Here is an 18,571-nt window from a genome sequence, read left to right on the forward strand (position 1 = left end):
CACAGTTACATACTACATACACAGAAATGAAAATACAGTTGTTTTCATTTATCAGCTTTTAAAGATGCCTTTTGCATGTCATGGACGCGAATTGTTTCGCACCACTGCATCTACTAGATTCCAAACCTGTTTCCTTTGTACCTTCCCCCAAATGGTCCCATCAAAATTATGTGCAAAGCACATTGCTAGCCCTCTTGGTGACATAAGGCTCCAATGAAATGTAATGGGTCTGAACATGGCAAGACTAATAGTTGGTATTAATCAATGGGACCATTGGGGGGGGGGGGGGGGGGGGGGTACACACACAACAAGTTTGGAATCTAGTAGATGCTCGGGTGTGAAACAATTTGTGTCTACAACGTACTAAAGGTTTCTTTAAAAGCTGCCAGTGAAAACAATTGTATTTCCATTTCTGTGTTAATAGTATGCAACTGCAAATATTTTGTAAAAGACATGCTGTAATCACTGTACGATGATTAAGATGCCAGATACCGTACCATGCAGACTACATTTACCAAATCAAAACAAATACGCCTCAACTCAGAATCGAACCCTTGACCTCCTGTATGCTAATCCAAAACACTAGCCACAAAACCAATTGCACAGCACTGCTGCTATATCCTGACAGTGGTAGCTACTGTACCTGTGATTACAGTGTTGCCAGAGTGCCAATCTTTAACATCCATTTACTGCTCGAAATATATGCAGGACAAAATTTGAGGAAGACATTTTTGTATTGGTAGGATGTGAGAAATTGTGCTAAGAAGTGCACGAATTTTTCTTCACCCTGTATATTCATCAGCATTTAGTAGCGACATGTATGACGCTAAATGAAAATGCATTTATCAAATAATGTATTCTTGGTGTCAGTGACACCACAATGTGTTCACGTGCAAATCTAATACATCTTCTCATTTGCCTGTTAAAACTGAGTCTGCATCCCTTCATAGTGAAGATTTTGTACATCGTGAGATAAAAATGTTGATATCATCCTGGACAAAGATAGGGTTAAGATGTACAAATGTGACTCAGAACAAAAGATGTATTTTGTTATCCATTTTTGATTGCAATTGTTTTTAAATTAGCCTGTACTTCAAATTACTGAAATAGTCCTGCTAACCATTATTAAAATATAATGTAACTGAATAGATAAAGAATTTACTCACAAAGTGGCAGCAGACGAGTGCGCACACGCACACACACACACACACACACACACACACACACACACACACACACACACACAAAATTCCTTAAACTTTATATGCAAGTGTTCTTTTTTTTTTGTCAGTACAGTTACATTATATTTTCAAAAATTGATTCTTTTTTTGGTATATAGTTTTTGCCTGATTATAAGATGAGGTTTTTCCCCAAATTTGACATTCAAAAAATATGGGGTCGTCTTACATTTTCAAATTAAATTATTGCTGCTGAGATCAGTTTTTTTAATTGTGTAATAGGTTAATATAGGGGCATCTTATATTTACAACTGAAGTTTTGGCTACTGAGGTTTCATACAAATTTATTTTGAAGAATTCTCAAGGGTAGAGCTTAGCAAACAATGTTTTTGTTCGATAGGCTTGAGATTTTTCGATATGCAGAAGCCTTTGATACAGTATCGACCTCGCTCAGACAATCGCGTGACACTTGACTTGCAGTGGTAGGGCCAAGGATACACATGAAACTATGAACTAGCCACTTTGAGCAGGTTTACAATAAAGGTCCTCGTACATGTGTGGATACCATATACATACATTTATGCTGGATTTTAAGTAAAGGTAACATTCAAAGGGGAAAATCTTGTTCTCCAAAAACCATTACTTGATTCTGAACCCAAGTCAGTATTTTATTTGGGTATGAGAAATTGTAATGATTTTGCATGTGGGTTGCAAGTGACAAATTCTGCTGTTGTTCACATAGTAGAAACGGGAAAAATGTCACCAGCTTTTAACCATCTTTAGAACAAGATGGTGACATTCAGATGAAACAAGAAAGAAAATTAATCCAGAATTGATTGCCAACAAATGAAATAAATCGCATTGAACTGACTACAGTTATCGGAAGAATAAATTACAGTGGAAAGTCATGTTGTGGAGGTAGTACCAACAGATGTCACTAGATCCCAGGCTGACCGAAGTTAAATTGGACTGAATCATGATTGTGACCTTTTGTTTATGTACTACTTGCTATTTTTGTGTACGACCTGCACGTTTCACCATTGCTCAAGCATTGTACTATGGAATGGTTTGAAGGGGAACAGTCACACCAGCTTGGCTGAGAACTGTAATGAGCAGGGGGAGTGGAGTGATGAACGGGCAGCAAATTTCGTCATGCTGCCAACCATGGGAATCTATTTTGTTCACTATGGCTTTTTACGAACATCTGCCACATTTAAACTTTAGTTTGTCTGAATCCCTTTATACTTGGAATAAAATTGACTGTAAAATTCGACAAATAGTCAACAATAGCATACATTTCTACAGGAGATGCTAAAAGTCTAGATTGGGTGCAGTGGCGCGCTTGTGTATTTTATGAAGTACTCGCCATTAGGTATGATGAGAACAATGGGGGGGTATGTCAGCTACTGGTTATACGCAGCTAATGAGACGGCAGATGGTATTTTTGGGAACAAGGGACAGAGTAACATTCTCAAATTAGTATAGAAGCGAATCTGCTGTGTGTTCAGAAAAAACGTGTTGTTTCCTCAGGTCCAACCATAACCATAACCTCAGAAATAGCAACATATTTGGAAGAAATGGCCAAATATTTGTGACAATGGAGATATATGTTTAACAGTTGTCGTGTTGGGGTGACGTCAATTATGATTAAAAATAATGATACGACAGATGCCAGCAAACAAAAAAAGGCAGTGAAGATAATGTAAACCATTTCTTATTATTTTATTTCTCTTTGTATTATCAAAATTTAGCAGTGAATAAAGGCATAAGCTTAGTGTAGATGCATTTGAGGGTCGTGTTAGATCCAGGGTCATCTTACTCTCGGATACATACTGTATTAGATCTTGTAACCATTATTAAACTGTGTGTTTTAGTTTCTTTGATAAATGTAATCTGTTTCAGTTATCTTTCAACTGTCTTGGATGGTTTATTGTATATTATTATTTCTTTATATAAATGGCCATAGTGACTAATTAATATTTTTACCTTGATAATGTGATTGTGTGTGGAAGTATTATGTAATATTAGGAATGGTTTTCTTAATAGTGAGATAATGATTTTTGGCAAAGAACAGTACATAGGAAAAAGTGTGTGTATAATGACTAGTTTTTCACAGTTCACTTTTGTAAGTGCGCTGATTCTTTTGAAAGAGCACTATGATGTGTGGAGTATATTAGCTGAACTGAGTCAGATGAATGTTTTATCTGCAACAGAAACATTGTGGATTTGTGAGATATGTAGGGCTATCCCTTCAGTTGTGTTCATTTTAGTGTTTCAAACTAGCTTAATTGCTACTGTATCACCAAACATACGGCTTAATTAGTGTTCACGCCAGTTGTTTTATTGTTTATTTTTTCTCCATACAATTTACCCACTTCCACATTCTTCCCAATTTTTTTGTTCCTAATATTCTCTTTTTTGCATTTTTCCAGAACTAGATGAATTTCTTCAAGATTTGGATGAAGACGTGGAAGGAATGCAGGGTACAATATATTTCTTACAACAGGAACTGCGTAAAGCAAAGGAATCAAATGCTGCCCTACAGCAAGAGAATTCTGCTTTGAAATCTGGTGGAGTGACAACAACAGAGCATAATACTGGTTTACGGACAAGTGAGGTGGGAAGGGAATCGAGGCCACGGACGCCTTTGCCTTTGTGTCATAATGGGATAAGGGAGAAAGGGGAGGATGACTCTAGAGGTTGGGATGAGCGGACTCAAGGGTCAGATAGGCCACTAACCAGGGACACATCCTCATCCCAGTCACCAGGTACTGAAAATGCAGCAGACCGTCCGGCAGGCCGAGATGGGTCTCACCCACCACAGCAGCCACCTCCTGAGGAAGACAGTGTGTCTTGTGATGCTAGGTCCCCAGAAGATACCCGTCTGTCCCCTCAGCGTAGACCTCATAGTCAGTATGAGGAATCGAACGATTCAACGAACGTACATTCCAGCATGCCCCCTAGGACGTCTCAGAATAGTGAGAGGAACTGGCAAAAAGTTATCGTTGAGCAAGATGATTCTTCTAGTGACTCAAGTGAATTAATACTTAAGATTGAATCTGAAGACATCGCTGATGATGATTTGGATCCCCAGAGTTCTGATGCTGGAGCTGAAACCAACAAAGTGGGTAACAGTGTGAATGAGAGAGACAGGAGTGTGCCCATTAGTGCAGATAGGACTGCAGATCGTAGTGATGTCATAAAAGAGCAGTCGAGGGATGGCAGAGACTCCCCATCATCCAGGAAAAGAACATGTTCAAATGATGACAGCAGTAATGATAGTGACAATGTACCATTGATAAAAAAAGTACGTCGTGATTCAGAAATTTCCCTTCATTATAATGAGGAGGAGGATGATGCAGGCCTGACAAATGGAGAGAGTGGTGTTTCAGGTAGTAGGACTAGTGGGAAGTAATGCATAATTATTTTGCATAATCACATGTGTAGTATTTATCAGCATAACGTGATATGTTTTATTCCCAGTTTATTTAAGTGCAGTCTCACAAATTTTATAATATGTTTTGAACATCCAGATTTATTGTGGTAGAAAGTTGTCAGCTATAATTTTGTATACAATATGTGTAAAGTTACATGCAGATGTAAAATAAAATGTTTTATGAATATTGAACAGCCAGTTTTACCTTCAGTGTTAAAACTGTAACATATGAAGGTCATAATGTCACAAACTTTCACACACATATAGTGAATTTAATCATATTTTAGAATCTTTCTGTTGGTAGAACACCATTAATTTGTGTCTAGTTACATTTTCTGCCCACCGTATTTGGTCACACAATGTCTTCAACAATTATTTTATCATTCAAAGATATTATGCAGGCAATCTTTTCATTTCTTGCACAGGGCTTTATAAATAGTGTTTTAATATGTTATTTGAATTTTCACTGTATTGTTGCATCCCTTCTCAGTAATCTCCTCCTAAGAGAAATTGCATTACTTATTCTACAGTGCACATGTATGCACCAAGTGAAAAGCAGCTCAAATATCTCCGTACACCCTTCTCACAAGTACAGTGGATTTACAAACATTGGAAATTCTGGTACAGACCAAAATCGTCTTTCAGTGAGAGCATGACTGTAGAGTTCTGTCACATAAGATGTGAATACAGGATGGAAATACAGTCATGGGGCAATTTACTAGAGGAAATCTGTGACATCACCCTAGAGCAAATGTAAATATCCCCTAAAAAGCATCATATTACACTTCAGGGCCCTATGTATCCACATTCCCCACCCCTTTCCCCTTCTCCAGGAAAAATCGTCCAATCGTAACCTCTCCTTGTATGAAATTACACTAAAAGTGATCTCAATGCTGTGAGCGCATACTGTGAAAATCATTTGTGTATTCCTGGTGGGATCTCTTCTCATGAACAGCCTTTTTTCTCGATACGATCTCTCACACTGGACATTTGTGGAATAAAATTCAATGAAGAGAAGTTGTTGAGAGCCCTTCCTGGCCCAAAGTAACAATGCAGATGTGATCAAAACGCAGTATTGACCATCTAAGCATAGTTGAACTACGGACAACACGAGCCGCGTACCTCCTTCCTGGTTGAATGACAGGAACTGATCAGCTGTCGGACCCCCTCTGTCTAATACACTGCTGTTGCATGGTTGTTTACATCTTTGGGCAGATTTAATGACACCTCCGAACAGTCGGACTGTCTGTGATACAATATCTACAGTCAACATCTATCTTCAGGAGTTCTGGGAACTAGGGTGATGCAAAACTTTTTTCCCCATGCGCACACACAAAACTGTTCTGACTTATATGTTCGTGACTGTGCTCTACCTCAAAGTTTGAAACTAAACTGCAATATATGCATTTTAATTGAAGATGCTAGTGAAAATTGATCTGTATAATAGCTTGAAATAATTATTCAGTTGAGCTTTAACATGATCTGTTTGCAGATGTAGTTGACTGTATTGCGTGGTCCATAATGGATGAGTGTCATCTGTCTGAAATTAATCAGATAAGCTGAAGTATTATGGTATGAGTGGGACAGTGCAAAAATGGTTTAATTCATATTTAACTGGAAGGATGCAGAAGTTTGAAATTAACAGTACAGGCAACCTGCAAAAAGCAGCAGAGTCTCTAATTGGGGAGGTACCAAAAATGATGTCCCACTGGGTTCAGTCTTGGGGCCCTTTTTGATCTTAATATATATTAATGGCTTACCACTCTATATGATGAAGGTGCAAAGCTAGTTCTTTTTGCTGATGATACAAGTGTAGTATTCATGCCCAACAAGCAAGAATTAGTCAAGGAAATTGTAAATAATGTCTTCCAGAAAATTATTAAGTGGTTCTCTACAAATGGACTCTCACTAAATTTTGAGAAAACACAGTATATACAGTAAATGGCATGACACCATTGATAAATATAAACTGAACAGCTGTTGCTAAGGTAGAATATTCAAAATATCTGAGTGTGTGCACTGATGAGAAATTGAAGTGCAAGAAAAGGTTAGGTTCAGCTACTTATGCTATTAAGGTTATTGCAAATTTTGGTGATAAATGTATCAGTAAATTACCCTACTGTGCCTGCTTTCATTCACTGCTTTTATATGGCATCAAATTTTGAGTAATTCATCACTAAGAGAAAAAGTATTCATTGCACAAAAGCATGTAATCAGAATAATAGCTGGAGCCCACCCAAGATCACCTATAAGAAATTTATTTAAGGAACTCTGGATATTCACAGTACCTTCACAATACAAGTTTGAAATTTGTTACTGATAAGCCAGCCCAGTTCAAAAATAACAGCAAAGTGCATTGCTACAACACTGGAAGAAAGGATGATCTTCACTATAGTGGGTTAAATCTAACTTTGGCACGGAAGGGGTGAATTTTGCTGCCACAAAAATCTTTAGTCATTTGCCAAATAGCATTAAAAGTCTGACAGATAGCCAACCAACATTTAAAAACAAATTAAAAGAATTTCTGAATGACAACTCCTCCTACTCAATAGATGAATTTTAAGATATGTTCATGATGTATGGAACAAGTATTAATGTAATTTAATGATGAATTATATGTTTTATTTTATTTTACACATCTAGTTCCATAGGACCAAATTGAGGAGCAAATCTCCAAGGTCATGGTACATGTCAGTACATGAAATTACAACATAAAAGCAAAAACTGATAAAATGAAATGTTTATTAACCCCCAAAAAAGACAGTCAACAATGTAACATAGGAATCAGCTTAATTTTTCAAGGAACTCGTCGACAGAATAGAAGGAGCGACCCATGAGGAAACTCTTCAGTTTCAATTTGAAAGCATGTGGATTACTGCTAAATTTTTGAATTCTTGTGGTAGCTTATCAAAAATGGATGCAGCAGTATACTTCACACCTTTCTGCACAAGAGTCAAGGAAGTGCAACCCAAATGCAGATTGGATTTATGCTTAGTTTAACTGAGTGAAAGGTGCTAATTCTTGGGAATGAGCTGTTATTGTTAACAAAAAACGACAGAATACGTATATATTGAAGGCCAATCTCAGAATAGAATACCCAGACTAGTGAACAGGTTTCGACAAGAGGTTTGCGAGCTTAAACCACTTATTTCCCATTTGTGAGCCAAATATATCCTTTGAGAATGGGAAGTTGCCACAAAATATAATACCATACTACAAAAGCGAATGGAAAATAAGCAAAGTAGATTACTTTTCGTGTCAAACTATCGCTTACTTCAGATCCTGTTTGAATAGTAAAAATGGCAGCATTAAGTCTTTGAACAAGATCCTGAATGTGGGCTTTCCATGACAGTTTACTGTCTACCTGAACACCTAGAAATTTGAACTGTTTAGTTTCGCTAATCATCTGCCCATTTGCTGAGATTACAATGTCGGGTTATGTTGAATTATGTATTAGAAACTGTAAAAACTGAGTCTTACTGTGATTAAGCATTAATTTATTTTCTACAAGCCATGAACTTAAGTCATGAACCGCACTTTTTGAAACAGAGCCGATGTTGCAGACATCCCTTACTACCAAGCTTGTGTCATCAGCGAACAGAAATATTCTCAACAGGAATGGCCCCAGCCCTGATCCCTCGGCAACCCCCATTTGACCGTGCCTCACTCTGACCCCGCAACACTGAATAATGCTCTTTTGATGTCTGTTGTTAAAGTAAGAGGTGAACCAATTGTAAGTTACTCCCCATATTCCATAATGGTCCAACTTCTGGAGCAATATTTTTTGATACACACACACACCTCAGTTAATTAAAAAAAGATGACTAGCATTCAAAAACTTAAGTGGGTTTACTACTGAGTACTTTAATCGTTCAGGAAACTGATGATTCTTAAAGGAGAAATTACAAATATGGCTAAGTACAGTGCTAACATGTGCAGCACAGTACTTTAATATCCTGCTAGGCACTCCAATCACATCCATGAGAGTCCTTAGACTTCAGTGATTTGATTATTGACTCAATCTCCCCATTGTCGGTACCACAGAGGAGTATTTCGGACATCAATCTCGGAAAGGCAATTGCCAAGTGATGCTGAGTTGCAGATAGGGATAACAAAAAGACACTCACAATTATAGCTTTCGGCCATTAAGGCCTTTGTCAACAATAGACAGACATACGCTCACGCACGACCGCTTGAACGCTCTCTCTCTCTCTCTCTCTCTCTCTCTCTCTCTCTCTCTCTCTCACACACACACACACACACACACACACACACACACACACAGACGACTGCAGTCCAGGCAACTGAAACCACATATCCTTCGTGTTGGTGTGGGTGCAGGCGCGTGCGCGCTCACGCACATGCGTATGTCTGTCTCTTGTTGATGAAGCCCTTAATGGCTAAAAGCTATAATTGTGAGAGTCTTTTTATTGTGCCTATCTGCGACTGAGCGTCTCCTCTATGTGATTAGTAGCAACTTTCCTTCTCACAATATTGTTACATTCCATCCTGGATTTTCCATTGTTTGAATTTCCAAGGGAGTAATATGATTCCCTGTAAAAACTAATATTGTATTTAATTCACCAGCAATGCTCAGAAAATGATGTTAAATACTAACAGAAATATTCTTCCTATGAACTGACTATTATTGACCTTGTGCTGCTGACCACACTTCCTTCACAACTGACCACATGGCTGTAATTTTATCCTGTGAATTAGCTGTTCTAATTGTGTACTATGTACTCTTTGCCTTCCTAATAACATTCTTAAGCACCCTACAATACTATTTGTAATGGGATACTATAGCTGATTGTGACTACTTCTAACATGTTGATGTAATTCCCACGTTGTTTTCATGATATCCTCATCCCAATCGTCAGCCACACAGGCTGCCTTTTACTGCTACTACCATGTTTAGAATGTTCAAATGGAAATCAACTGTAAAAGAGCATGAAAAATGTGTTAAGGAAATTATTATATTTGACATCTATATTATCGGCACTATAAACGTCCTGCCACTCTTGTTCCTTAGTGAGATTTAACAAAGTATCTATTGCCGTTGGATGTTCCAGAGACTTAATAAGTCTTAACTTTATCTAAGGTACCGGTGGGATTCTCCCCATTTCATTCAGTGCTAAGGTGCTATTCCAGTGTTGGAGAGTCTCTGCAATACTGATATGAATTAAGATGGGGAACATGACGATGGGCTGAGGTGTGAATTACAGTTTGTATTAGGGAGGGTAATCCATGCAGCTATGTTAAATGCATTGGCAGGGTGGACTGTGGTTAGTGCATCTGCCAGGTTCAAATTTCAGTCTTTGTGAAAATTTTAATTTATTTGAAATATGTTCACAAACAACTCTAGTGTGAGATTAACAAATGTAAAAGAATGGACCTGCAAAATTACGAACTAGTTTCCTTAATATCAGTTTGCTGCAGAATTCCTAAGCATATTCCGAGTTCAAGTATATTACATTTCCTTGTGGGAAAAAACCGTACATAGACAGATCAACACAGATTTATAAAGCATCATTTGTGCAAAATTGAAATTGCTCCTTTATCAGTGATATCTTGTGGTCCTGTTTATGTGTATTCCAATCTCGGTAGCAAGTCTAGTAATTTTCTCGTTTGTAGGAGATCTGTTTGTACTTTCTCAGTTACTCCTGACTGCTGCCTTTTTTTTTTTTTTTTTTTTTTTTTTTTTTTTTTTTTTTTTTTTTTTTTTTTTTCCGTATTAATTCTTTTACACAGTACGATTTGGGTGTGAACTGTGCTTATTATGAGCAAACTCAAGGGGAATGGGCTGATGTGTGTAAACTGCTGCAAGCTGTGATCGCCCCAGTCAACAGGCTTCTGGGTGCCACTAAAATCTGCAGTGACATCAGGATGCCAGTGATGAGATCTGCAACACCTTTGGTGCCATTGGAATCCCTGGTGACCTTGTTGTCGCTGCAACTTCTGATACACAACATCTGAATGGTCTGTCTTCACTCAAGAGTAGGTGGCAGACCGTGATGGGTTTATGCTTCATTAGGTGGAAGACAAAACAGGGAGCAGGCTGCAGAGCTGGCTCCTTCCACTTTAGCGACATGTATGAGGTGCTACTCACTGTCGAAAACACTTCTGAGCCAGCACAGGATGCCTGTCATGTTGGGCCAGCCGATTTTCCTGCCCAGTCTGGAAGGTGCAGAGGCTGGATATGCTAGTCACTGGGAGCTCCAACATTTGGCAGGTAATGGAGCCTTTTAGGGAAATACAATGTAGGGTAGGAAAGAATGCCAGGGCGCACTCATTATGTTGTGTGTGCATTTGTCAGAGGTGGAGGAGGCTTTACTGGCGGCTGTTGAGCACAATGGGTGCAACCAGCTGCAAATAGTGGGATATGTAATGACAAATTACTCCTGCCATGTGTAGTCAGAGGTAGTACTTGGTTCCTCTAGCCAGATGTCTGATTTAGTGAGGGCAACTAGTATCGCACACAGGGTGCTGGCTAAGATCACTATTTATAGCATCATACTTAGGGTAAATCATTGCCCTCTGTTTTGGAGTAGAGTGGAAGGTGTAAACCAGAGGCTCAGACAATTCTGCGACAATACCAGATGCAAATTTCTTGATCTCCACTTTCGGATGGAGTATTATAGAGATTCCCTTCACAGCTATATAACCATGTGGTGCGTAAAGAAAGCAATTAGATATTCAAGGGGGGACAAGGTGCACTTATGTGGATCAGTCAAAAACATTTATCAGCAATAATTAATGGTTAGGTTCCTGAGAGAAAGAAGGAATTAGTCCACATTGAGAAATTCTTTGTTTCCAGTCTGAACTCTAATTCGGAAGTTGTAATTTACCTCAGGATTCCTACTGTTTCATCTGAAGATATGCCCTTTACTCTTATCAACCATCAGAGACATTAGACATGAATCAGTGAAATGGAGATGAACTGTCCCATAGTCACTGATTGTACTCAGAATGATTCCAATCACACACAAAATATTTGTCACACAACAGTTAAGTTGTATGACATTCCCTTTTTAACTTATCAGCAACAAAACATTTTATAGTTGTTACAGCTGTAGATCATCCACAGGTACTGGACTCCTTCAGATTTTTGTGTAACAACCTTTAATCAGTTTCAGTTTTATTGTTCAGAGGCTTGAAGTGCTTTGGGTGCTGTTATTTACTCAATCATTCTTACTATTTATTAGTCACATTTCACGTCTTACATAATAATTAAATAAAAGATCACACCTTCCAAATTAGAAAAATTCAGTTTATCAACACGAAATAATTAGGATAATGGTGTTTGTACTTCAAAACATAGAGCGCAGGGCTCCTTCAGTGAATAAATCTGCAGCACAAGGTACCTACTACTACTCTTCAACTACCTGTAAATGCCACCTGCACTAGTTTTTACCATCCTACAGGCATGTACATACTCTTTTACACCTCTCGAGAAGGGAGATGAAATGTCTTGCCTTTGCAATAGCATCAGATCTTTATCATATTGTTGAATTTCTTTAATACTTTGATATTCTTAAGAAAACTTAACTTAAATGCTCAAGTGAATCTCTTTCTCTGCTTAATAAAGTTGAACATCTTTTCAGAATGAAATTTTCACTCTGCAGATGGATGTGTGCTGATATGAAATTCCAGGCAGATTAAAACTATATGCAAGCTAGACTGAGACTCAAACTTGGGGTCTTTTGCCTTTCGCTGGCAAATGCTCTACTGACTTAGCTACCCAGGCTACGACCGGCCCTCATAGCTTTATTTCTGCCATTACCTTGTCTCCTACCTTCCAAATTTCGCAGAAGTTTGTAATGGTCGCCTGGTCGTAGATATTGCTAATTGCTATAATCGCACTATTTCACTCCCATTTACGGAGCTTGTTAGCACTTGATGTTAGGTTGGCGCCATTAAAATGCATTGTGTTGTGGTAATCGCTGCTACTTGCTGGATCGCTGCTGTGTCTCGATGCTGATGCTGGCTGTAAATCTGGTTGTCTAGGGTTAAAAACATGAGGTCCCGTGTTTTTTATGTGCTTTTGATGATAAAGAACGAGCGAAACCAACAAATATGTAAACTTCAAATATTTATTACTCTGGTGGCCATCTTAATTCCACTGTCCACCAAAGACCATGACACAACACAAAGTAGTATTTCCGTTACATGTTCTTTGCATTGTTTATCCACCTCAAACAATAACACACAAACACACTTTACCAAAGTGACATTCCGACTGCCTCCCGACCGTTCTTGCTGCTTGTATTTATAACATTGTCAAAGAACTACTAAAAAGAGATATAGTTTACAAGTCACATGTACATCTGTTATCATAATTTGTGCAGAAAAGTTATTAATTTGCATCGAGTGACATAATTTAACATGTTATTAAAATGACAGACAGATTTGTTGACTTGACAGAATAATTCTTTGTTACAAAAAGGCTGTTTTTTAGAAGTTTGTCAATTGACTTCTCTAATTTGCATAAATAAGTAATTAACATGAATTAAGAATTACATTGGTTTTCGTCTAAAACAGGATTGATTTCGTGAATACTAAGTGAAACCGCTCCTAGTGAACAAATAGGTTTCACTGGGTGATTTTTATTTAAGGAGATCCAAAATACCTAAGTTGTCCACTATTTTTCGTACTTCATATTAATTATTTAAGATGAACTTAGTGTTTTTACATGATGACATTTGCTATATCAGCGATCAAGTGATATAAATTTTGTGTGGGTCAGTTATTCAGTATAATTTAATGGGTTGACTGTTTATGCAGACATGTTATGCAATCATTGTTAACATACACAATAACTTTTCTATAATCATAAATACTCGTTAAACTGGTTGAATTTGGAGGGTATCTCATACTTCGGTACAGTAAAGCCTTTAATATGTTCCGTTACAATACCCCCCTCGGGTAATATCATTTACAGAATGTTAATGATATTAGCCGACTAGGACAAATGTGTCAAATGGTTAAAATTTGGGAAAGTACTACTTTAATAATTTTTTTTTGTTTTACTATGCATAATGTGTATGTATGCAATGACCGTTACACTGTTTCAAAATGACTTTTTCCTGCAAATATTTTAGTTGTGTTGTTTCAAATGCACTTTGTGTTATGGCTCTCAGTATGACAGCATAATAAAAATATTTAGTAATATATGAAAGTAAAAAAAAATGTTAATCTTTGCTCCCAGTGAGCCACATGGAAAATGATCAAAAACAGACACAAATATATCACATGCGATTTTAAGATATATAAAAAATATATGTAAATTATTTCAAAGTCAGTTCTCATTGAGTCACAGATTAATCAAGATAATCGAAGGAACATAAATATATTACATAGATGGACAGGTCATATGTCCATAGGAAAATATTGCAACTGTCTGCTCTTTTTGAGCAACATAAAAAAAAATGAAAACAAAGAACATAATTATAAGTATGGACATGATATATAAACACAAACATTAGAGAAGTCACATGTATGAATATAGTATGCATTTGAAAAAAAAGGAAGAGTTTTTTAAATATTGTCTCCCATTGCGACACATAGTCAAGACAGTACAAGAACATATTAATACTAAAATTGGACACTTAAATTGGTCACAACATAACACAAACATCAAACTTGGTGAACATCTGATTAGCTGTAGAAAATTGTACACAAATCTTATGCCTAAGAACACAATAGTAACAAAATGATGGGTCTTGCACAACGATTTTTACATTGTCTTTTATTTGGTGCAAGTATGTCCCATATTCAATAATACAAAAGGAAAGTAATAAATGTTTGTCACCTTCTTGCCCGTTGCAAGTAAAGAAGATGTCTCAAAATTTAATATTCAATAGTGACAATAAAAGTATAAAAACATTCTCTCAGAGATCTGGAACTTTTCCAGGGTCTGTAGGATGAGTGGTAGTTGCTATTTGACACACCCAGTAAAATCTTTGCTGATAACATGCTTCATGGAAAATGGGTAAGTAACTGTATTCAAACAGGGAAATTTGCTTAATCATGTTTATATGGTTTCAATTCAGTGATGTTTCTTAATCCAAATAACCTTCTTGATCTGGGAAAGATAAGTCTATACGCATTAGGATGTGGGCTTTCTTTTATTTCAAACGGACAAATGTCAATGTTTACTTTAACATTTGGACAACCCTAGCTCAACATCTTTGTCTATTTCAGTATTTTCAAACAATAGATCATTTTCAATTTCTTTAGTTCCTAAGTCTAATGTCTCTTTCCTACACTTAGACACACCCCTCTCTGTTTGCAAAGCATTGACATTTAAACATAAACCTTTGTTTTCATCTGTTCCTTTTAACATTGTGTTGCCACTTAACAAACTACTGTTTTCACCCCATTTTTTATAAAGTCCACTACGGATTCTTGTCCACCATGTAGGATACAAGGTTGCACTTACCTTTGCTAATTCTTTCCAAAAGGCATCTTTGTTTATACAGTTTCCATAGTTGTTCCACAAAACTTCTAAAAACTTTTCCCTTTTCTCTTGAAAACACACATTTACATTCCATCCCTTTATATTTTCTTTAATATTATTATTATTATTATTACCATTCTCATAGATTAGTGTTTCATAGTTCCCAATAGGCAATAGCTTGTCCTCAGATACACATTCCCTAGTCTGCATTTCACTTACATTAACCTCATTATTACCCATGTTTGTCACATCACTTACCTTTACCTCATCATCACTTTTCAATTCTACAAATACTTTTATTTCTCCCTCCACACTCTCATCAATAACATCACTTGATTTAGGATCATTATGTAAATGTCCCTCTATTACTTCTTCCTCCTCCTCCTCCACAACAACCCCATCTTCAGTTTCCCCCCTATGTATCTGAATTTCAGCAATTGAGTCTTTGGCTCCATTAAACACTTCATCATCCCCCTTCTTATCAAATAAACCCCCCAAAATAGATTCTATTTGTGGTGTGTCTGATTTGTTATTAACACCAGTATCTTTTTCAGCCCAACTATGGAACTCTGCAATACCTTCAACTTCTGCAATTTCACTAACTACCTGTGCTTGAACACTGTTTTCATTAACTGTATCACTTTTACTCATAGTATCCCAAAACCTTTTATTAAATTCTAATTTATTCATTCTAACAACATCAGTGTTTTCATGGTACTTACTCTTTACATTGTATCCTCTCCTTTTCCAGTTCCGGTTATGTGTTGTCCTGTCATAATATTGTCTAGCCCCAAAACTACGGACATCTAGTGGGACTGTCCACCGTTTCCCGGCTGGTTCCCTCGGTCTGTCCGTTTGTAGTTGTCGTTTTGTTCACTAGTTTCAACAAACCCCCTTCTATCTTGTTCTCTTCCCCAATACCTATTTCTATCATTCCTGTTATCTCTCCTCCATCCTCCCTCCTGTGTATTGTTTCTGAAATCATTTTCATATATCCTATCTCCCCTATTTGGAGCATTATTTCCAGAATTTTCAAAGTCTCTCCTCCCATAATAATCTCTATTTACATTCCTGTTCCACCCCCCATACTGGTTGTTGCCAGAGCCAAAACTTTGGTTATTTTCTCTTTCCAAGGCCCTATCTAATCTATCTACAAATTTCAGGAACTCTTCCATTGAATCGTCTGGTCCATGGACCAATTCCCACTGCAGTCTCTCTGGTAACCTTCTTTTTAAAACATCAATTTGTGTCATAATATCAAAAGAGTTATTCAAGTGAGCAAGTTTTTTCAATTGATCTCTGCAAAATTTTTGCATTCCCCCTACTTTCCCTCTATACACTGGTCCATTTAGAAATTCTGACTTTAATCTGGCTTGTATAGATTGTGACCAAAATTTGCAAATAAACTTAGCTTCAAACTCTTCAAAAGTATTCCAAGAATCATTATTCTCATTTGCCCAGGATAGGGCCTCCCCTTCTAGAAACCGTTTTACTAACTTAATTTTTATGTTATCTGACATTCCTACAACAAACATATCCTTACATTGGCGAATAAAGTCAATAGGGTGCAGATTTTCACCAGGAAAGCATTTCACTTGGATGTGCCCATACATTGTATTTTGATTGTAAATCGTTTGTTTGGACATCAATGCGTCCTCCAATTGTGTACATTTAGTGTGTATATTTTCTACTTTTGTATCTACATTAGTGGTATACAGGTTGTATTCTTGTTTAAGGTTTTCTGAAGTTTTGTCTATTCTCTGATCTAATCTTTCAACTTCAGTATCTACTCTGTTGTAGATGACAGCAATGCTGTCAGTGTTAGCTTGTATGTTTTCATTTAAACTTTCAACTTTAACTTGAAATTCTTTTCTGAAGTGTATCAACTGTTCTCTAGTGTCCTTACTGAGGGTAGTTTTAATTTCCTCACACTTCTCATTGAGATGAGTACTTAATAGATCAAAATCCAAACTTAACTTATCCAGTCTATCTGTGAGTTTCAAGCTTACCTGTTCACTTGATTGTTTAACATCCAAACGTACTTGTTCACTTGATTGTTTAAGTTGCGAGCTTATTTGAGTTGCAAACCCTGCTAGCCACTCTGTTAAGTTTAATTGTTCACCATCCCCTGGTTCAATTTTTACATTTCCTACGATCTCATCACTCTCAGGTAGAGACATGTTAACTATTAATTATTTTATGGTTATAATAGAAGGAAACATTCCACGAAGGAAAAATATATCTAAAAACAAAGATGATGTGACTTACCAAATGAAAGTGCTGGCAGGTCGACAGACACACAGACGAACACAAACATACACACAAAATTCAAGCTTTCGCAACAAACTGTTGCCTCATCAGGAAAGAGGGAAGGAGAGGGAAAGACGAAAGGATGTGGGTTTTAAGGGAGAGGGTAAGGAGTCATTCCAGTCCCGGGAGCGGAAAGACTTACCTTAGGGGGAAAAAAGGATGGGTACACACTCGCACACGCACACATATCCATCCACACATATACAGACACAAGCAGACATATTTAAAGACAAAGAGTTTGGGCAGAGATGTCAGTCGAGGCAGAAGTGCAGAGGCAAAGATGTTGTTGAATGACAGGTGAGGTATGAGTGGCGGCAACTTTAAATTAGCGGAGATTGAGGCCTGGTGGATAACGGGAAGAGAGGATATATTGAAGAGCAAGTTCCCATCTCCGGAGTTCGGATAGGTTGGTATTAGTAGGAAGTATCCAGATGACCCGGACGGTGTAACACTGCGCCAAGATGTGCTGGTCGTGCACCAAGGCATGTTTAGCCACAGGGTGATCCTCATTACCAACAAACACTGTCTGCCTGTGTCCATTCATGCGAATGGACAGTTTGTTGCTGGTCATTCCCACATAGAATGCATCACAGTGTAGGCAGGTCAGTTGGTAGATCACGTGGGTGCTTTCACACGTGGCTCTGCCTTTGATTGTGTACACCTTCCGGGTTACAGGACTGGAGTAGGTGGTGGTGGGAGGGTGCATGGGACAGGTTTTACACCGGGGGCGGTTACAAGGGTAGGAGCCAGAGGGTAGGGAAGGTGGTTTGGGGATTTCATAGGGATGAACTAAGAGGTTACGAAGGTTAGGTGGACGGCGGAAAGACAGTGCACGACCAGCACATCTTGGCGCAGTGTTACACCGTCCGGGTCATCTGGATACTTCCTACTAATACCAACCTATCCGAACTCCGGAGATGGGAACTTGCTCTTCAATATATCCTCTCTTCCCGTTATCCACCAGGCCTCAATCTCCGCTAATTTAAAGTTGCCGCCACTCATACCTCACCTGTCATTCAACAACATCTTTGCCTCTGCACTTCTGCCTCGACTGACATCTCTGCCCAAACTCTTTGTCTTTAAATATGTCTGCTTGTGTCTGTATATGTGTGGATGGATATGTGTGCGTGTGCGAGTGTGTACCCATCCTTTTTTCCCCCTAAGGTAAGTCTTTCCGCTCCCGGGACT

The 18,571-nt window shown here is 37.8% G+C and overlaps 1 protein-coding gene across 2 annotated transcripts in view; it reads left to right on the forward strand.

The window, feature by feature from the left end:
- Nucleotides 1-4,783, forward strand: part of LOC126162727 (pre-mRNA-splicing regulator WTAP) — a 47,320-nt gene extending 42,537 nt beyond the window's left edge. For both annotated transcript variants that reach the window (XM_049919387.1, XM_049919388.1), the window contains one exon: nucleotides 3,611-4,783. In XM_049919387.1, the coding sequence (XP_049775344.1) occupies nucleotides 3,611-4,593 (983 nt within the window). In that variant the 3' untranslated portion in view covers nucleotides 4,594-4,783. The remainder of the gene's footprint in view (nucleotides 1-3,610) is intronic.
- Nucleotides 4,784-18,571: the final 13,788 nt, after the last annotated feature.

Source organism: Schistocerca cancellata, chromosome 2 (genome assembly GCF_023864275.1).
Source record: "Schistocerca cancellata isolate TAMUIC-IGC-003103 chromosome 2, iqSchCanc2.1, whole genome shotgun sequence".
Taxonomy (NCBI): Eukaryota; Metazoa; Arthropoda; class Insecta; order Orthoptera; family Acrididae; genus Schistocerca; species Schistocerca cancellata.